The 22202-nt window shown below is 45.1% G+C and overlaps 1 protein-coding gene and 1 pseudogene across 2 annotated transcripts in view; one reads left to right on the top strand and one right to left on the bottom strand.

The window, feature by feature from the left end:
* The window catches only part of ILDR2 (immunoglobulin like domain containing receptor 2), a gene marked incomplete at its 3' end in the record, with an annotated part of 56120 nt that extends 39825 nt beyond the window's left edge, over positions 1-16295 (top strand). The window contains exons 6-10 of the mRNA XM_084251189.1: positions 704-880; positions 8729-8842; positions 12817-13033; positions 14288-14978; positions 16260-16295. Coding sequence (XP_084107315.1) covers positions 704-880; positions 8729-8842; positions 12817-13033; positions 14288-14978; positions 16260-16295 — 1235 coding nt within the window. The remainder of the gene's footprint in view (positions 1-703; positions 881-8728; positions 8843-12816; positions 13034-14287; positions 14979-16259) is intronic.
* The window catches only part of LOC311182427 (glyceraldehyde-3-phosphate dehydrogenase-like), a 264611-nt pseudogene that overhangs the window by 50347 nt on the left and 192062 nt on the right, over positions 1-22202 (bottom strand). The gene's annotated exons all lie outside the window — the stretch shown is intronic.

Genomic DNA, 22202 nt, shown 5'->3' on the forward strand with positions numbered 1-22202 from the left:
CTTTTGGGGACCATCCAGCCACAGATGACTTTTATTTACTCCCATGACAAAATGGGCCACAGAGGCACTCGTCCTCACTTAGTGATTCACAGTTTTGCTTTACCGGCCAAGCCTGTAAGTGTTCAATTTGGCAAACCTGCCATGAGGCAAACACAGCTTGAAGGAAGGAGACACATATATGTCTTTGGTACCTTGAGTAGAGCGGTTGGCATGAGTCAGTGCTTTTGAGATCACAGAGCAGGGCCAGGTGCATGTCCACTGCCTGCTGGGCCTCTCTAGAAGAGGGCCAGGATCCTCCCAGAAGGGGTCCTGGGCAACCCGGGTGCCAGGCCTCCTCCAGAGGGGGAAGGCAGCCAACAGGCAATGTGGATAAGAGTGGGCTGCTGCTGTCACTGAGGCGGCTGCTGTGACAACTCCCAGAACCGCTTAATTACTCGGTTGCCAGGTACTAAACACTGTAATTCCGTATGTCGGTGCTTTTCAGCAGAGCTGGAGGAGTCCAAGAAAGTGGGGGAGAGTGGGTCTAATGAATCAATTCAGGTCTAGGTGAGTGCACACTTTCGTGTGCTCATGCACACACACACACATACACACAGAGGCACACACCTGAGCCTCCCTAAAGTACATCCTCAGGGATGTTTGGTCTGAGGGTTGTGGAGGGTGGGACAATATAATCTCTTTTGCTCTTCATCTCCTTCCACAGTGTATGAAGCAGGGAAAGCAGCAAAGGCCGGGTACCCTCCCTCCATCTCCGGTGTCCCTGGCCCCTACTCCATCCCCTCTGTCCCCTTGGGAGGAGCCCCCTCATCTGGCATGCCGATGGACAAGCCGCACCCACCTCCCCTGGCTCCGAGTGACTCCACTGGAGGAAGCCACAGTGGTAAATGTAGTTCCAGACCTCCCTGCCCCATGCTGCTCTCGGCTGCCGCTTTGCTTCTTGCTGATAAGAACCATCAGCTCAGTGATGCTTCTTTAGGAAATGATTGTCCCACGACAGACCCTCGCAGCTCTATCTACTACCTCTGGAGTGCACGGCAGGCTTTCCAGGGGCAGCAGGCCCCTGCTTTCCCCCCACGCTCCCTCATAACTAACACGATAAGCGCAGAGGCATGGTTCCCCTTGAATGTCGGCCACTCAGTTCATAACTCTGACCTCCCTGCCTAGTGCCCAGGTCTGTGGCAGATTCTATGACGGCCACCAACTGTAGGACCTGGTTTGTGTCATAAGCAGCATGGCCCCCTCAGGGAAAAGAAGAATGGACTTTCTTTTTTAGGATGATTAGATGCTAAAGGGATGGTGCTGGGAATTCAAAGAGAAAGAGCGGGAGTGGTGCAAAGTCGTGGGGCGGAGGTGAGATTTGAGCTGCGCCTGGAGGAATGAGGATTGCTAGTACGAGGGACAGGTGCTGAGCACCCACACGAAGCCAGCTTGGCAGAAGTATGGAGCCACAGAACACAGTGTGGCCGGGTCTGACTTGCCTGACCTGATCAGAAGAGAGCAGAAGGGTGTGTGGAGCCAGAGTAGAAGGGCCTTGAAACCCCTCCAGAAGGTCTGGGGCTTGGTGCCATGAGTGAGCGAGGAGCCAATCAATGCAGGCAGATCCCAGGGTGGAGAAGGTGGCCTGTTGACAAGGCCAGTGACAGTGACGGTGGAGGAACAAGGCAGTAGAGACCACAAGCTGAGATGTGACCAAGGTGGTTCCGGTGGGACTTGTGAGCTCCTGAATGATGATAGAGAAATGGGAGTTGAAATGAGTGGGTGAATCTGAGAGATGCTTTGAAAGAGGAAACAATAAGACTTTAGGAAATGAAGTGAAGGGAGGCTCCAGATGACTCCGCTCTGTCTAGTGCTACCGATCACAGATGGAAATGAAATCACTGCTAAGGAGAGCTTATTTGGGTAAAGATTAGCACCTTTGTGGGGCATGATGAATTTGTGGTTATCAGCAGGAGTAGAGGAGAGAGAGCCTTTAAAGCAGCTTTCTTGGAGGCCTCCCAGGATGACAAGATGGTGAAGATTAGGATTATGTGTGTAGAAGATTTAGAAGATCGTTTTTTAAAGCTCTTGACATGAGTGTGCCCCCCTGCTTTCAGTGGGGGTGGGGATGTGCATGCACCCACTTAGTGACCTGTCAGGGCCCAGCGGTGGAAGAAATGGAGATCCCCAGTGAGTAAGTGCTATTGTGTTTTCCTTCTCTGGAGCCATGAGTAGAATTCTGACTTTGGAGATTGGGAATAAGTTACAGACTCAGAAGTAAAAGTTAATGATCAAGGACACAGAGGGAATTAGAGATGAGGATGACATAGTCCATTTCCCCACAAGATGGTGAGGACACTAATGGAACGAGTCTCACACACTTTACTTGCTGATATCTCTTTTTTCCCTCTTCTTCTTCCCTCCCGTCAGAACTCTGTCCCTCTTCTTATTTAATGGATTCTTACCATGAAATGATTCTTATTTATAGAGTGACTGATACTTCTCTCCTGTTTTCAGCCTTTTTCCAGTTTCTACTGGTTGCAGTTAAATCATTTTGGCCCCAGCCTGCCATACTAACCAAAGGCAATTAAAAATCACTTGAAAAAAAAAGGGCAATGTCTTATTTGTTTCACATAGCAAAAAACCTTAAGGTGGGGTGGCTCTAAAGTTGGTCAGTTGAACAGTTCACATGCCATTGCTGCAGGACCTGATTCTTCCTATCTTTTGTCCTGTCATCCTGAGCATCCTCTGTCCTCCTAGGCCAGCTCCCCTTGTGACGCCATGATGACCAGACTTCCAGCAGCTAAATGCATTCAGAAATGGAAAAAGACATGTTTCCCTCCAGCTTCCACAGTCCTCTCCTTACAATGTTATTGGCAAGAATTCTGTGTTCTGTGCCCATTCCTAAACCATCTTGGCTCAGACTAACCAAGCTTATCTCTTAAGTCTGAACACCTAACCACCTTGGAGAATAACAAAATCAGGGTTCTGGTAACAAGGAGAGAGAGGAAGGTAACAGCCAGTGTTGGCCACAGCTAGTCTGGCCCATGTTATCATTATCTGGCTGGTTGAGTCAGGACAGAGTTCTTCACAATTTTCCTCACACCCACCCCCAGCCCCCAAGGAACATGTCTGTACACTTAGTTTCACAGGCAGAATTAGTGAGAATGATACAATGATATAAGAAGATTTTTTTTTTTAAAAAAGGTGACTTTGGCCATTGTTCCATGTAGGTTATTCTTTAAAGAATGTTTGAAATGTTAAGAAATGCTGATTTGTAAAGATGTGAGTTTAGCCTATTTTATATTTATATGCTACTTCAATTTTAGGGTAATCATCTAGCAACAGTCATTTTCCAGATTACATTTGTACACAATACACTTTTGAACATTCTGTGCATTTGAAAGGCATCGTTGATGAGCTATGTATAGGATAACCACTTGATTACCAGTTGGGAGAGAGATAAGAGGCACCCTGATTCCTTCTCCCATTCTTCATAGCAGCTCCTTGAGACCTCTGTTACAACAAAAGATCCTGCTCTGCTCTGGATCTGTCCCCTTCATGGTTGTCAAGTTTCTCGCTATATTGAATATCCACATGCTTCTCTGTTCTCACCTCACAACTGCAGCCTTTCCTTCTTGAGTGACTCCTTCCTATTAGCTTTCAAAATATGCTCAGATTTCTCCCATTGCAATACAATTATAAAAACTTTGTCTTCTGATGTTACTTCTCTTTTTTTTATAGCCCTTTTCATAGCCAAACTCCTTGAAAGAGTTTTGAATATTTAATGTCTCCATTTCCTCAGCTTTCACCTACTCTTCAACTAAATTCTGTTCTGTTGCTTTCACCACTCCAAAAACCAGCTCTTGCCAAGTATGCCTTTTTGCTAAATCTAATAGATACTCTTCAGATCCTTTCCTCCTTTGACTTCTCAAAAGCATTTGCTATCTATCCTTTATCCATTCATCTTGCTCGGCCTTCATCCACTCTGGACTTTTGTAATTTTTCCACTTATCTTGCTGTGTCCAGGATGTTCTCCCTCTGTCTATCTCCAAGATATTGGTGTCCTCTCCCTGGGAAATTGTATCTATGCCTGCAGCTTCAGTCCTCATTGGTATGCTGATGACTCCCAACCCTATCCTCTTTTCTCTTCTTCAATGCCACATAGACTGCTGCCTTCTAGACAACTCCACCAGGATATCTTGAGGGCATTTTAAACTTACCCTGAAGGAAGTAGAATTAATCTATTATTTCTCAATTTCAAACCAGCTCCCACATTTGTTATCTCAGTGGATGACACCCTTTTTCATTTAGTAACCCAAGCCAGAAACTGGGACTTCATCCTTATCTCTTCCTCTCTTCCCTCATCTAAGAGGTCCCCAAATCTTGCTGATTGTACTGTTAGGGGGAAATGATTTGTATCGGGGTTGCTCTACAACAGTACCTCAAAATAACCTTGAGTTGGTTTCCTTTCCTCCATCTTCATTACAACTCTCCTAGTCTTTGATATTATTGTCTCCCCCTTTGATTAATGTAGTTACCTTCTATTTGGTCTTTCCACATCAACTCTTACCTTGCTCTCTCATCCTTTTAATTTTCATATCTACCTGGCCTTCACAGATACTTCTTGCAAAAAGAATTGAGTAGGCAAGCAGGGTTTTAAAATGTCATTTTCAAAACTAATAAGGATGTGTGTGTCTATATATATATGCCTACTGTATGTATACAGAGAATATGCAAATTTTAAGCATCACTTCTCCCACAACTGCTGCCACCCTGGGGGTGGAATCTGGCAGCTGTTCCATTACCCATAAACAGCCTTACTTTGCTCATGAACACAGGACAGGAGAAGCAAGGCTACGTCCATGCATATCTGCCTTAAAGAGACTTTATCTGCCAAGTTTTATACATTGGATTTAACTCTTAGTTGGAAATTAGCTGAAAAATAGTAGAGCCTTAATTGGGTCAGAAGTATCAGATCAAATCCTTTTAACAATAAGAATTTCTGAAATTACAGTTTGGCATCAAAGTGAATATCCCAATATCCTCTCTCAGTAAAATCAAAGTTGCCAACGCTGATAATAAATTAGAGGAGTTGAAGTATGAAGAGCCATCCTCAGCCAAGGACTTAGGCCACACTGAACTTGAAAAGAGAAAATAAATCATCCATCAACCCTAAACTAAAACATCACTGAGGAAAAAGTCATTTCCCCAAAAATGCGAAACTAGGACCTTTCTCATCAAAATATCACCACACATCAGAGAGTTCTCTGGTCTTCAGGCAAATTACAAATAAAAATCAACCTGACACCACCCTATTTGCTTTCAAATCAAGAAAAATTTAATGGGTGCTTACAAATTTCCCCTCAAGGAATTTATTGTCTAGCAGAGTGTTTTCTGGGTTCTGGTGAATAGAAATAAAATGAGCAAAAATTTCTTCAATGCAATATATGGTAAGACTGTTCTCAGAGAAGGAAAAGTCTCATCTGCTTGGTGGGATCGTGAAATGTTTTCTGGTGTTTTATCTGCCCTGGAGTGCAGCTGTCACACTCAGCCAGAGTCTACCAAGATGAGAAAATTAATTCTAGTGTGCAGCAAACCCAAACCCATAACGAAACCAAGTGCAACAGCTCTGAAAAGAACTGCTTTGCTTTTTAGTTACTGAAACCAAGTGAATGATATCTCTAAAGTCTAAGGATCAATACTTTGCCTCTGTTTTTTTTTTTTGACAAATTAGAGGGATTTTGCTCTCTGAAGTCAAGGGCTGGTATGAGTGAGCAGTCAAAGCTAGTACAGTGGAGTCTCAGCAGTATTAAGACAAAACTGCCATCCTCATTGGAGGCTGTAAAGTTACTATAACTTTTCAGGGACATGATAATCTATAAATACATAATCAAATCTGCCTCTTAAATGAGGAATGTAATTTGTTATAATGACACAGAAAACAATCTAAGCTCCGGTTGAAGTTGCTGTTAACAGATTTCCAGCTGTCGCTCAGGATGGCGGCCATCTCTCACTGCCAGGGGACAGCTGGTACATTGTCCCACATGACACCACTTCCCACTCCTCTCCCCCATTTCATTATTACCAAATGCTTAGCATATCTCTGCTTCATATATTAAGGCCACCTAAATAAAGCCATGGCTTCAGGTAGACTGGATCCTACTTCTAATGCCTGCAAACATAGTCATTTTCTCTACTTAAAAAAGAATCACTAGTAATAACAGGAAAATTTATCTAAACTTTGCTCTTCCCTCAAGCTGCCATTCAAGTGTTCCCCTACCTGGTGAAAATTCTCCGACAAACCACCCACATAGCTTCTTCTGCCTTACTTTGTAATCCCTTATAACATAGCTTCTCTTCCAATTTCTATTCATTTATTCATTCATTCATTCAAACATACATTTTAAGCGTCTACAGTATGCTGGGCTCTGTACTAGGTACTAGGGATGGAGATACAGAGAACTGGTCCTTGTCCTCAGGAACTTAATAGTTTAGGGAGGGAAATACTAATGAAAATACTTTCTAAAGAAATCTTTAACCCTATCCCCATCCTCAAGCTCGAGCTCAGCAAACATTTATTAAGTGAACTTTACACTGATCCAGAATGATAAGGATTCCTTTCCTCCAAGAATCTTTGGGGGAGTTTGAAACCAGCTAGACTATACTTAGGGCCATAATGAAGGTTCCAAGTAAATGATTTGTAAGGTAGGAGCCAAACGCAGAGAAGAGAAGCAGTAGAACTTTTGTAGCTACTAACATCGAAGCAAGCCTTTTGGATGAAGCGACGTTGGGCCGACCTTAATAATTACACAGAACTCCAAGTGCTCTGCTGATTTGATCTTTGTTTCTTCTCTTCTTTATGAGATCACTGAAAGGGTGAGGAGTATTAGTCGTATTTTTTAGACATGAAAACTGAATCCCAGGTAGGGGCCTTTGATTTGAAGTCCCTAATACACCAGAGCATGCCCACAAGGTGCCAGAACCAGCCTCCCAGCCCTGTGTTTCATCCATCAGACATAACTGCCTCGGAACAGACAGAGCATTTCCGTGGGATAATTGCATTTTAATTGAACTGTCTGTACTACTCTGTAAACGCCTCTGCAGAGATTGAAGAGGGTGTAGCTTGATAAATAAAATCATTTCTGCTAATAATTGCTTCTGCATAAGGATTATGGCTCTAACCTCCAGGAGAAGGTGCCACTAAGAAGCGTGTACTTCATGGCATTTTTTTAAAGTAATTCCACAGTTTGAAATGAATGTGGACTGCCCAGCATGTTCTCAAATAGAAAGTCAGTGCACCTGCGAATGGCTGTGTGGGTGGCTTCTCAGTCTTCAATGCCAAGGCTGTGATTAGAGTCTGGAATATTATATTTTAATCTTTCATGTACATGGCTTGTGTGGGAGCTTTGACCAGGGTAACACAATCAGAGAAGGGAAAGCAGGATTTTCTCCAGAGGCACGTGCAGTGATGTGACTTCTTGGTGGTATCTGCCTGACTTTGGGAGCAGAGGTTGTACAGTCCTAGCAGACTGGAAGATGGGGCCATGCCCAGACCATACCACCCACAACCCTATTACAAGCATTTTCTACCCCGGACTCTGCTTTTTCCGCTTCCTTTTCTATCACTCTGCACTACCTCTGTTCCTTAACTCCAGAGAGGCAAGATGTCCAAAATGGTCAGACCTCAGTATTCCTGAGCAAGTTATAAAACCCACCTGAGCCAAAGTTTCCTCAACCATAAAATGTAGCTAAAAATAGTAACTTCCTTAGGTGGTTGTGAGAAGCAAATGTGCAAAGCACTTAGCCCAGTATCTCGTGCATTTTCAATACCCAGTAAGTATTGTCTTGCCATTACTGTTCTGTTCCCATCCCCTTCATTCCCTGCTTGCTTTTCCCCTCTCCCTCTCGTCTGTGATGATTAGAACTGCCTGTGTCTGGTCACCCGTGAGGCTAGCATTGGACTAAACTGGTACTTCAGTGATACAGGGCTTGTCAGCCTTTGTCCCTGCCAGGATGAGTGATGGGCATGTGGGTAATGGTATTATCTGTCATGCTTTAGCTTTGTTTTTTATTAAGTTCTGAAAACAACACCTGCTTGGAACCACGTAGCAGCAGGTTGAATTAATCATGTCTAAAATATGATATTCTCTTTCCCAAGAGGAAAGTGCTAAAGAAATAAAATGAAACCCCATTGCTAGTGATCCATGGATTTTTGCATCTTATTTTCTACTAATGATATATATCGTGTCATGTAATACTAACTCTCATGGACCACCAAGTTCTAGAATTTTCACATCATCTCCCAGGCAACTAGAGGCTTCCAGGTTACCTATGTCCCAGCCCCTGTTGTTTGGGTATCACATGTGCCCCCACCAAACAAAGGCGTGCTCTTCACACAACAGAATGATTGAGAAAGTGGACTTTGTAGCATGAGTAGACTTCCCCATGCTTTGAGAAGGTGAGCTCAGCATGGAACCATCGCAGTCCAGAGATACAAAGTAAAGATTGACGAATGACTAAAAATACTGTAAGAGACTTTGGTGGCTGGCCTGCTAGTCCCCATTCCAGTGGAACCATCTGATAATGGGGCTCTCAGATATGGTTCCATATGGATAAATACAGATTACTCTTTCTGGCTGGTTTCAAAAAGAATAATTGTTTAAGTGAGCACTATTTTTCTATAGGGTAGAATAAACAGGCTTCCTTGCTCTGATGCTTTCAACTTACCTGCTTGTCCTTTTCCCAACAGTTCGCAAAGGTTATCGGATCCAAGCTGACAAAGAGAGAGACTCCATGAAGGTCCTATACTATGTCGAGAAGGAGCTGGCTCAGTTTGATCCAGCCAGAAGGATGAGAGGCAGATGTGAGCATCTTTCAGTTTTATATGATCTGTGCCTCCTGCAGGGGTTCCTAGCTACAGGAGATTTGGGGGAGTTCCAAACTTTGGCAGCCCCAAGCATTCAGAGTCAAAACTTTAACATGAGCACTGGTGACATCATCCTGAAGAAAGTAGTTCTGAGAACAAAGAGGGGAGGAAAGGGGGCATCAGGTATAAAGTAGCATATCGGGTATCACCCCAGTTTATGGTGTGTCTCTCCAAGGGCAGCCAGTGCTGCTGAGGCCGTGCAACCCTGGGGTAGGAAATGTTTTATTAAGAGTCTTTTCCTACTACTCCCTCTAAAATATCTTCAAAATAGTGACTTAAGATATGGAAGCTTGAGTATCAATTTTTCTTTCTTTTTTTTTTAAAGATTTATTTATTTTATGCATACAAGAGCTGGGGTACAGGTCAAAGGTGAAGGGGAGGGGGGTGAGAGGATTCCAGAGACAGAATGCGGAGCAGAACAGGCAGATCTACTGAAATACACTGCTGAGGAGAACGCGGGTGAGACAGGAGAGGTCTGCTGTGCCATGTGGGTCACCCCCAGCTGGGGCTCTAACTCCTGCTGTAGTGGCTGTGGGATAGCTTCATAGTGCTGAGACTTAACCCCTTGTGCCACTAGAGAGACCCTCGAGTATCAATTTTTCAAACATGAAAGGGGCCCTAGCATTGAACAATCCAGCTGCTGACTTGCTTCATGGAGGCCTCAGTGACAAGACCAGTCTGCCAAGTGACTCCCGAAGAGAGACCTACGTTCCAACAGCAATCACTAAAGGGCAAACAAAGAGGTGACCTCTCTTGCCAAAGGAACTTTTCAATTATTGAGGCTGCAGGTGGCGGTGCCCCAACTCCTAACCCCAGCCCTTGGGGACTTTGCAGCTGACTCAGCTGGTTCTTTGGGGAGAACTCCAAATTACCATCAGGAGAGGCAGCCCTGGGCTGGTCTGACATGGACTGCTAATTGTCAGAGAGGGCAGGAAGTGAGGTTGCTATGGCTCTCTCTTGGAACCCTCCTGCCTTGGAACCAGTGACAGGCTTGATGGAATTGTTGGGGAAACAGTCCCAGACTAGAGGAGCTTTATGCAGATTAAGGACAACATATTCCTCCTGGTTTGCAATTCTATATTCATCCTGTCTGAGTTGCATCCATTGCTGCATCCTCCCACCACACTGACTATAAAAAGACCATCTCCAGATTGGAATGTCAGGAATGCAGATGTCATTGCACTTGACAAGCTAGTTGTAACGGTGTTGTCATGGATCCCTGGAAGGGGACAGAGACAGAGATAGTCCAAGATCAAGGAGAAGGAGCCTTTGGAGGGAATCTGAGACTCTCACAGCTCAGAGAAAAAGTTTAAAACTAAGGTTATAACTAAGGAACAGAGCCTAGTTGAGATGGAATCTACTTGGTTACATGGTTTCCAGAAGCTTTGGGTATAATGGTCATAAGGTAATGGAATGCTAGCATACTAGGGGATTTTAGGGGTGGCTTTGGCTGCCCTTTGCCATATATAGAAAAGAAAACAGAAGCTCAGAGTGTCAAAGTGACAGAATCAGAATTAGTCCTTTGGTTTTCACACAAGAAACTGAGCAACTTTGTAGTGTGGTTTCTGTTGAGAGACTACAGTCGTCTAGCTCACAGGACTTTAGAATTCTGGAGCCAGAAGAGACTAAGTTATTGAATCCAGGAGGCAGAGAAGAAAGTAAACAGTGCCTGTATTCAGTGCCTGAGCAGAACTGGATCCCGCCTGCTGATATTATATTAACTGCATGGAGATGAAGCAGGAATATAGTTTGCATCACTTGGAGAGGTTCTATCACTGAGAGCAAAACAAACCCTCGAGTGGATCATGGAAAAGGGATCATGTCGTGGTTTCAGGTTGCCTCCAGGGGGTCATAAGAATTGGGCAGTCTATAAGAATTGGGAGTTCCAGGATCTGGCACATGAATTTGCTAGCTATGATGACACTCATTGTCCTTGCCCCTTGTAAGTGGGGGGTTGCTCTTGGCATGTTTTTAATCTAGAATCCTTGTACAGGGTCATCATTCAACAGTTCCCAAGGTATACATATTCCACCTTCTCTTTTTGTAAGTTTTGTTGGGACACAGTCACGCCGTTTCACTTCCATATTTTCTACGACTCTTTTCCATACTACAATGGCAGAGTTTAATAGCGGTGACAGTATGGCTTGCAAAATCTAAAATAGTTACTATCTTTCCCATAACAGAAAAGGTTTGCCTATCCTGTCCTAGGGTTCCATAAATGGGTGCCTGCAAAGTGAGATGTTGACATCGTGTTTAGTGTGGTAGAAACGTTAGTACTTCATACAACCTAGATAGTCCATTATTAACAATGGTAAAATAGAGAACACTCACTATCTGGAGAAATGGAAAAGGTCCAATATGCCCAGAAGTTTAAGGAAAGTTCTGAGCCAACAATGTGAATTTTCAGTAGTCTTACTTGGTACATTTTAAAGTTCTTTTCTGTGTGGAAATTAGAATTCTCTAATTTCCTGGATTATGAGAAAGGGATTAAGAGAGAAAGAAGGTTCTCAATTTTATTAATCAACAGTATATGAATTATTTTCCTTTAAAGTAAGCACAAACTAGTCCATTCTCCTTCAGAGGAAGAATAGGTTTAACAATTACAAAACCTACAAAAAGGTATAAGAAGTTGTCCAGCTGATCGCATGACCCTACAGAGTGGTATTCACAGTTAGCCCTGGGTCCTGGTGAAAGCAAACCACAAGACTATGTTTATGAGGTAGGGGGGAGCCCTCTCCCCAGTTGGTGGGTAGGAACCAGCAAAAATTCTCTGCTCCTCCCAAGACTGTTGAAGCGAGGAGAAATAGAGGGGAATGTGAAACACACACAGGGCTTCCCGCAGCCTGTCTTGGCTTAACTATCCCGGCACAGCCAGGCCTTATATCTTGTAAATGTTGATTTTGATAATATTTTGAAGTTCTAACCAAAGGATTTGAGAAAACAAATGGATTCAGTTACATTACAAATATATTCACTAGATTTGTTTTTTAAGTAAAATGAAATTCAATCCACTTCAAAGTTCTATAAATAAGTTGTTTTTCCCCCTTCCAGATTGTGATTCCAGTACTTGTTCACAAGTGCTTTTGCAAAAAACTACTTAGGCCACCTTAGGAAATGAGAAAGCTTTGATTAGCCCCCCTTTACCCACTGACATTTTTCATTGGGGCAAAAGTACAAGTGCATCCCACCCCCCTTTTTCTCCCCATTCCTCCAAAACTGCCCTGTCTGGCCCTGGTCATATATATACGTGGTGGCCTCTGGGAAATGGTGCCATTTGGGGAAGATATTCCAGGTTCCTGGATGAGCATCCAGAAGGGGCTGGATGGACAGTAGGTGTTCACATTCTTTGGCTCTCTGGACTCCTTGCTCCGTGGAGCAGGGCACAGCTGAAGGAGGTGGGATTGGGGTACTGCTAAAGCATGGGAAGCATGGCACAGTACTTGCTCTGAAGGCCCCATCCTGGGACATGGTCAGCAGTAGAGAAAATTCTCTGATCTATAGCTTCTCTCTTTTTGCCCCTTTTGACTCAGCATGCCTGGGATCCTCACAACTCTTCACAGAATTATACAAGAACATGAACACATTTGAACGAGGACAATGATGTACTAGGAGGAGGCCTGCTGCAGAGAGCCCCAGTTCTGGGAAGCCTGCCTTAGGTGGAACGATAACAATTCTTTCCTATTCCAAGAACAGAGCATGTAGGAAGCCTCCCTCTCTATAGGCAAGTGGGCTTCTAGCCAGAGCACATTCCTGCTGAGCTAAGAATATAGTCACCACTAGGTGCAGGGTTACAACCCATCTGGACCAGACTGAGGCTCTCAGGTGGGAGTTTTCCAGACCTGGTCTCTGCCTTTAACTGAGTTCTCATACTAACATGGAGAAAGCTGCCATGCCTGGTTCTGTCCCTACAGATAACAACACCATCTCAGAACTCAGCTCCCTACATGAGGACGACAGCAACTTCCGCCAGTCTTATCATCAGATGCGAACTAAGCAATTCCCCATGTCTGGGGACTTGGAGAGCAATGCTGACTACTGGTCAGGTGCCATGGGAGGCAGCACTGGGGCAAGCCGGGGGCCCTCAGCCATGGAATATAACAAAGAGGATCGGGACAGCTTCAGGCACAGGTGAGGAAAGCTGGGGGGAGAGGGGCAGTTTGGTGGTGGGTGTGAGGAAACTACAACTGGAGAGAGGGTGAATATGAGGCTGTAACCCAATAGCATCTCTGTCTCCCATTCTTGGTTACGCTGACACATCTCTTCTGAGAGCAATTGAACACCCCCTTCCCACCTTTATTAAGCAGGAGGACACTGTGACACCACGTGGAGAAGTAGTCATTCAAGGGCTTCTGAAATGGGTTTTCTAGAGCCTTTGTTAAGATTTCCCTTTCTCATCTGTTTAATTCTGTAACCTCTTAAAAATGCCAGTCATCAACACCATCATTTGGGGTCATTTGCTATGTGAATGGTAAAATGCCGAAGACTTATTGTTGAATTTAATTCTCCTAACTCTAAAAGCAAGAGCTCTGAATGTCATTGTTAAGTCAGGGACAGCAAAGCACAGATAATCAGGTAAACAATTTCCCTTGGGTCACATGGACAGTGAATGTGGGAAGCCAGAATTTGCATCCAGTTTTGTGTGGCTACATCCCCACTGAACTGCATCTTCCCCCACTGACCTGTCCTTCACCAGGAGGGACAGTATATACACTGCTTTTCTCTCAAACCTACCCACTGTGGGGGGTCCCCTATTGCCCCACAGGTAGCCTGGCCCTTGGCTCTGAGGGAGAAAAAAGCCTCTCTGTATGTCACCCAACATTACAGGGGCCAGTTGGACCACCACTGTGTGTGCGCTGCAAGCCACACCACCCTGCTGGCTTTGAGGGTTCGAGGAGCGCAACCAGAGATCATATAATAATAATAATCAGAAGGCTATGGGCACGTTTTTCAGCACCAGCTAAACACAAAGCATTTTTATCCACACAACTCCCTTTTGATCCAAACTCAAGAGAGCTCTGGTTTCCTTCACCTCACTGTTTGTTTTTTTTCTTTTTAATTATCTTATTTTATGTAATTCTTACATCATTTTTCATTTTTGCACAATGTATGCATTTTCATTTTGGTTATAGTCCCCATACAATTCCCTCCCCACTTATTTTAACCCTAATCCTCATCTCCTCCCTCCACTTTACTGTTTGAGGTGCCCAAGATTATTCATCCAAGGAGGAGGAGAGAATTGTGTCTCATGCCTGGGTCTCCTAGCCGTGTCCCAGAACACAGTGGGCTCTCTTGTTCCCCACCCTTGTTCCCGGCCCTATCCCAACAAGTACTGGCCACCTTGGTGTTGCCCGGCCACCTAATCAGTGTCGCCTCTGCCCGCAGCCAGCCACGGTCCAAGTCGGAGATGCTGTCTCGAAAGAACTTCGCCACCGGGGTGCCGGCCGTCTCCATGGACGAGCTGGCGGCCTTCGCTGACTCCTACGGGCCGCGGCCGCGCCGGGCCGATGGCAACAGCCACGAGGCCCGGACCGGGAGCCGCTTCGAGCGCTCGGAGTCCCGGGCGCACGGGGGCTGCTACCCCGACGGCTCGTTGGAGGAGTACTATCCGCGGAGCCGCAGCCGGGAGCCCCTGGGCGACTCGGAGCGCGCCTGGGCCTACAGCCCCGCGCGCCGGCGGCCGCCCGAGGAGGCGCACCTGCCGCGCCTGGTGAGCCGCACGCCAAGCGCGGTGCCCAAGTACGACCACGCGCACCGCAGCGGCGCGCCCGAGCGCCAGGCCCGGCCCGAGGGCGCCAGCCGAGGCGGGAGCCTGGAGACGCCCGCCAAGCTCAGTGCGCGGCTAGGCCCGCGCAGCGCCTCTTACTACGCCTGGTCGCCACCTGCCACCTACTCCTCCGCCGTGTCCGGCCACGAAGACGACGACGACGACGACGATGATGATGAGGCGGACGAAGCTCTGCCGCCCTACAGTGAGCGCGAGCTGAGCCGCGGCCCGTCCTACCGCGGTGGGCGCGAGCTGTCCTTCCACAGCAACTCGGAGAAGAGGAGGAAAAAGGAGACCACCAAGAAAACTGTGAGGCCGTGTCTGGCGCTGCTCCTCCACGGGGGCTGAGCGGGGAGCCACCAGGCAGGGTCGCAGTCCTGAGGTGGGGGCTGGGGGGTTGGAGAGCTGAACAGGAGGGTCCCTCGCCACAGATGCAGATGCCAGTGGGGGGCCTATGGAGGTAGCCGGGTTAGCCTGCTCTGGGGGGCACGGATAGCAGAAGTGATTGGTTTCCCCCCTCACTTTGTAGAGAACAGGTGAATAAGGAGGGAGCTCTGGAGAGTTGAAAAGGGCAATGTGGAAAGTGTGTGGATCTTCAGTAAGTGCTCTAAGACTCCATCAGTTCTTGGAGACACTTTCAGCTTGATGACAGCATAATGAAACAAGCCCTCAAATAATGTCATTTGGTTCAGCATCATGTGGATTTTTTTTTTCCTCATCAACATTGTAATTTAACAACTTTATCTGAGCACCTGCTGTCAGATATTCTGTCATTAATGACCAGCTTGAAGATGCATTTAGCATCAGGGATTCTAGGCAAACATCACCACAACAGACCCTTCGGTGGGCTTCTGGGTGCAGAATGTTCTATGCATGTTTTATGTGCTTCCTACTCACCCCCTACCTTCTTTGGATGAGAGTTTGTAACTTGTGTGAAACTCCCACTTAATCATCTTTTGTAAGTGGCCGTAGGTAAAGTTTATTGCCTTCTCTCGTAAGTGTCAAGAGCAGCCCATTCCATCCCTCAGCCCCAAACTGCAAGCTGTGCACCTGAGAACCATTGGGGACAGTCACAGAGGTTCACTATGGGTTATCAAATAGCCACTCCAAGGCCTGTTCTCACTATCCTGCCTCTCCCACCATTTTGTTTTTCACAATTTCAAGCTGGACATTTCACTTAGTGTACAAAATGTGGGGAGAGAACATGAACAGAAAAAGGTTTTGACATTATTAATCCCTAAAAAAGCAACTGAATGTCTTTTGTTGTTTAAGTAGAAAAATGAGATGCTCTAAGTACCTTGAGTAGGGAAGGATCTTTTGGGTATCTCCTTTATGGGGTATCACCCATACCTGTTGTGGTGCTGTAAGTGCTGTACTTAGCCCCAAAGGGGTAAGAAGTTATTCTGTGATCTTGGAACTAAGTTCCATCAGATGTATGTTGGCTTCAGCATCAGTCTAGTGAAATGTCCTGGGTCTCGGTGTGTCAGCTGTGAACAGACTGTGGACTCTTCTCAGGGAACCATCTGTTCTTTTGGACACTTTCTCTAATCAGCATGTGGTTTAACTTGGGCTCTTTCTGTTTTTCCTCAGAATGACTTTCCAACCAGGATGTCCCTTGTGGTCTGATGTTGTTTTCAAGACATCTCTCTGGATGACTGGAAATCACAAGCTGACTACGGGGACAAGACACAAATCCGAGAGTCAGTAGGCCTGGGACCTTTTCTGGCCACCGCCTGGGAAGATATGCTGATCTCTGCTTTGTCAAGGGATGGGAGACACCTTTGAGGGAAGTTGATTCCAAACCTCAGTGTCCATCTAACTAGTTTGAGAAACTTATCGATAAAACAACTATGCGTGAGAGAGTCCTCACACATAGTGTTTCGCACCCAGAGTTCATTCTGCCCCATCTCCTCACTCAGCCAAACCAGGCTGAAGAGAAACCAAACCAATTCTGAAAGAGAATTAGCACTGGACTGCTAATTTCCAAATGTTGCCGCTGCCTACACTATGCTTTTCTCTACTGTCTGTGCCGTGATAGAGAAAGAAGACGTTATTACTGCCACTAGAAGAAGGCCACTACTGACAACAGAAGATAGCTTCAGGCAAAATATACCTTTTATCCCTATCACCTCCCAGTCACCAGTCAATGACTGTTGTTACACTAAAATGGGAAGGCCTCTGGTGAGCTCATGACAGTGACCTGCTGGACAATCACAGAAATGATTTCACTTTGCTGTTCTGAATGACAGCTCCTGAGCAAAACAAAGGGAATACATCTTTTTTGAAAAGCTGTCTAATTGGTATTTCCATTCTGAGAACATGAACTGTTTTTTCTCTTCTGTACATGTCGACATCTGAGTCTTGGACATTAAGGGCTCTCCTTTTCCTCCCCTCTCCTGCACTTTCCACAGGTTGGTGCCACACACAGAGCCCCGCCTCCCTCTGCACTCTGATGATATTGTCATCCGGTGCCTTTTGATAAATGTTTAAAATGCACACGTGTAAGAGACGAGAAGGAAAAAGAAAAAAAGTAGTAATGCAAAGCAGAAAAATAAAAAAGAATTTAAGAGGAAGGAAACATATGGCCTCATATATTGATTGTGGGCCATTTTCCTTACAAACTCCACTCTGTCTTCTTTGGTTTTGTACCTCATTTAACATAACTTGTTTATGCCAGCCTAGCTCTGCACTGCAAGACCCCAGGGATACAGAACTGCATCTCTTGGCCTGACCGGGCTGCTGCCCTAGCTGCTTTTGAGACATGAGAAATAGCACTTGCTCAGGAAGAAGCACTTCTGCTCCCACACTGGCCTAAATAAATGATTGATTTTGCCGAATTCCCACAGCTAGATCTTTCTGGACTTTGTAATTTGGACAGGTTACGAAAGGATGACCACAAATTTCTCATCTAGAAATGCAATCTGTTCCTCCCCATCTTGGATCCAGGGCTGATTTTCTTAGGGCTACACAGGTAGAAACTTGAAAAATTCTTGTGCATGGGGCTTATCCTCTCTTTCTCCTCTTGGGAGCCTTGCAGTCACCAGCAAGTGAACAAACATGGGCCATCCTGCTGCATAACAAGAGAAGAGGCCCAGTTGACTAGCCACATTCTGCTATTCTCAATTGATTGCAAAGACATGAGTTAGCCTAGGAAGACCAACAGAAGAACTGTCTAGCTGAGTCCAGCCCAAATTGCTGATTCCTATACAAGGATGAGAAGCTGGTGCAGTCTTTAAATGTTTATTTTTCTTCAAGAAAAAGCTAACTTCTCCTTGTCTGAATGTTGAATCCCTGTTCCATCTAAAGTGAGGTGTCTCATAGTGTCAGTTTTTTTTTGACAGACATTTGTCAAAGCTTTTCATTCCATACTATTACTGTGGTGCATAGTTGGATCCTATCACTAGAGGATAGTGCTGTCCCCCACTCCCAGCAGGGATCCATTCTCCATCTGTGGATCCATGGGCAACCATGACAAGTTTCCTTCTTCAGCATCTCCTTGGTCTTCTCCAGAGCCACCTGATTGGAACTAGGCCCTATTCTTAAATACCATTCCACTGGTATCCATTACTTCGTGGATTTGCAGAATCGTCATACTTGTATAATGAAATAAAGACGCCCCTGGGTGAGAGTGAGAAAGGTGAGTTGGTATTATTGCTTGGAAGAGAACTGGTCTACAAAAGGACTACCCACTGCTGTCCCAGAGGAACCAGGAGGACAGTTCAGCCCAGTACCTGTACTTCCAAGGACTGGAAAGACATGAGCCATAATCTTGGTGCTGAGTTTTAACCTTGCTGGTGTTCCTGGGCTCTGAAAGCCTAGGTCTAATGTGTCTGTTTGGGCCCCAATTCAGGTGGAAAAGATGGTTAAAACATCATTTCTTAGTCACCAGCTTTGGATTTCAACTTGCTCAGGCAATTTTGGAGAATATTGGGCGGCGGCAGTAGCTATTATCTCACTACACTGAGCACTGTGGCAGGCTTCTCACCACCAAAGAGCCCCATAGCACCAGCTGCACAGACCAAAAATATTGCTTTTCTTAGCCAGGGGCATGTATGATATGGGTGAAGGTTGAGGCGGAGCAATGGGAAAGCGTTATTAAAATTGGAAACCTGCAATTCCAAAGACAACAAAACTACAGACACAAAAATACAAAGATAACAGGCTACTGAAAGAACCTGTGGGGAGGGCTGGCTTGTCCCCTGCAAGACTGTAAACATCACTCAGATTTCCAAGTGTTCCATCAAGAGAAACAGTTGTTTCTGGGCATGTGGACAGGAGATGAGGCATCCGTGGCACCTCAGCTTTTTCTCTCTACATCCCTTTGTTTCTTCTTCCCTCAATCGTGTGTCCTAACAGAAAGTGCTTGTCTCTGTTAGCTTCCTTCCTAGATTTTCTTAGGGCTACAAGATAAGTCATGGTCTTTGTCCTTGGTTGGGGACCCTGCAATTTAATAGGGGAAGTGAGACATGCCCAAGAAAGAATTAGGATATTTTATGAATTATAACATGAGACATTGCTCTGGAAAATGACAGCAAACCCAGAGAATTAAAGTTTTTTTAAATTTAAGTGAGTATATTTTAATATTTAAGTGTTGTTTGTCCTTCCACCTTAAAGATATGTTCAGTCATCTGAAAAGCCAATATTCAAAACCAGAATAAAAAGAGGTGAATTAAGAGGGGGAGAGCTGCAAGGCAGAGGACCCAGTGGGATGCTCATGAGCTGCCATGCTGGTGAGTCACCACTGAGTCAGCGACATGGGGGGAGGGGGCATGGATGCAGGAGGCAAGGGGTGTCCCCTAGTAGCTGAACTGCTTCTCTAGGCCATGCTGGGGACACTAGTCATGGACAGAGTGGTCCAGGTCAGCTGGTCCAGCTATGCATGCTCACAGGGGTAGCGCTGCATCTGATTCTCAAGGGATTTAGGTCTGCAACTTTGAGGGTGCTGCCTACCCCCCTTCACACAACACAAGGCTTGCTGAAATGATGGGCCTCCCTCCTTTCTCACAAGCCTCTCACTGCGCCTGGCGCAGGACTGTGCCGACTGGGGGTGGGAAGGGAGCCGAGGCACTTATGCTGAGCATTCCCAGACACATCTGTACATATTTCTAAATAGGCGCAAAGACTTCACATAGGTAATCCGTAGACCCAAGGCAACCTTTGAAAAAGCCTGAAGTCATAGATTTGTAATCTTCCTCCACCCCTCCACTTTTTTTTCTTTATAGCTGTTGAAATAAATCACTAGTGAAGTTACAAACTAATTAGCTCTTTAGACTCCAAACTTGTCTGTTCTACTAGATCAGTGTTTCCCAAAAATAATAGCCATAGAATTACTCTATTGCTGTTAAAATGTATTATTGGACTCTGTATTGGGGATTAAGCCAGGATTTGTCCTTAAAATTTATTTCAGGGAAGTCCTGTGACCAGAAGCATTTGGGAAATGTTGCATTAGAGTTTACCCCTGATATACCCCCAAACAGTTGGTTCTGAGGCTTCCTTGGGTCGTGAAATATTTTCTTCAAATGCCCTGGTTGGGTCTTCTCACTCCCTTGGGTCTGGCAGTGGCGAAGCCCCCAGCAGTCCAGCTGTGACTGTGATGACTGACTTGCCAGGATCCAACGTGGGAGAACTGTGTCACGAAGGGAGAGAAGAAAGCTAGGAGCACCCCAGGGAGCCTGTTCTAGATGTTTCCAATCTTAGAATAGTTACTTGTTGTGACAATCTCAGATCCGGCAACAAGAATTACAGGTAATTTTCTCATTCCCTAGATGCCATTCTGAGCAAAACTTAGATTGTGAAAAGAAAGACCATAAAGGAGATGGCAGAAAAAAATCATTTTTAAAGCAAATTACCAGCCTGGCTAATCAACACTTCCTCCTGCAGACCCAAAGTGATGTGAGCATGAATAATAAACTCTATATAATAGTCCTTCCACAATTGTATCTAGATGTTGCCAGAATCTTACACAAGTTTGAAATTGATTTGGAGGATATTGAGATCCAAATTCATCAAACTAGGGCCAGGTACTTAAAGTTCTAGAAGAAAAAAGTGCCTAGATTTTTTTTTTCCTGCCAGGATCCTACCTCCTCTTCACCTGAGAAGTTGAGCAATGAAGCTCCGGGTCAGAGGCTTTAACATCCGGCAGGCAAGATACTGCTGAGCTGCTTGAAGCTGCAGCCTGAGCTTTAGCACTGCCTGAGGGTGATTAAGTTAATGCTAATAATTTATACATGCTATTCATGGTGTATTATTGTTTACAGATCATTTTCACATATGTATTCTCTCATTTGATGGCCACAAAAACCCCCTGTGATAGAAGCAGGGTGGATGTTGTGGTCCCTTCAAACAGAAGGCAAAGTTGGGGTTGAAAAAAAATCTGTGAAATGTTAAAATTATAGAAGCCAAGCCTTCTGAATGTCTAAGAATCTTTCCTATTCCTCCAATACTCGTGGGACTGGGATCTGGCGAATTCTCTTCACAGCTGATGTCTGGTGACAAGAGTCTTGGACTCTGTTCTCACTCATGTCATTGGCGAAGCTATAAAGACAGACACAGTTGCTGCTTCTTCCTACCAAGCACCTCAACTGCTGCTTCAAGAGGAGTCTGCTTCACCCAAGGAGACCTTCGTTTTCATTAGCCGTGCTGGGAGGGAAGACAGGCTTTGATAAAAATGTGCTTCAGATTTTAGAATCCTTCTTGAAGAATTTTTGAGCCAAACCACAAATGCATCATAATTCTGGGGGCTGAGGGTAACCTGCTTGGGAGCAAAATAGCTGGCATCTTCACTGCACATGAGCATTTTAGATAAAAGTAAGAGGAACCAAATACAGAGGGTTAGTTAAAAAAAATTTTAGCCTCTTGGGCTAGACACAGGTAAATGCACTTGGACCCTTTTCTTCTGGGAAAGCTAAAAGAGAAACAACTTCTTTTCTACCTTGGCTTTAAGGAAAAGCCACTTTATTAACAAAGGTACTAGACACTATTCCATGGAAAGTTTCCTTGTGGGACTAAAAAACAATGGGACAAAGGGGGTTCAGAAATCTGCTTCATGAGAATCATTGCCCAGTTGTTTTTGTGCCTTGTCTGTGGCATCAAAATGAAAATGTTTGTGTCACTGTTGCCCCTGTTTTTTGGGTTTTTTTGGTGTCAAACAGAGAGTAAATTTTAGTTGTGATGTTTTATGCTAAATAAAGCATTTTCACCTGAAGTTGTTATCAAGAGCTCATAATTCACACAACTATGGTTAATCATGATCAGATGTGAAATGGCCTCAGCAGGGCGAGGGGGAACATCATATAATACATAACTGCGTCAGACTGTTTGACGTAGTATATTGGATGGGCCCTAGAGGAGGCAGGTATTGACAGCATGCCGTTTGTTTTTACAGAATTGGATAAGCTACAGCCTAGATGAATACTCTCTCCACTCTTTCTACTCTCCCCAGACTAACGTTCAGGAATTGATGAGGACTAGGAAAGATGGCGGGACAATGTGATGGCACCTCACTCATTTTCAAGAATGGCAAAGAGCATTTAT

Source organism: Talpa europaea (assembly GCF_964194135.1).
Source record: "Talpa europaea genome assembly, chromosome: 12".
Classification (NCBI taxonomy): domain Eukaryota; kingdom Metazoa; phylum Chordata; class Mammalia; order Eulipotyphla; family Talpidae; genus Talpa; species Talpa europaea.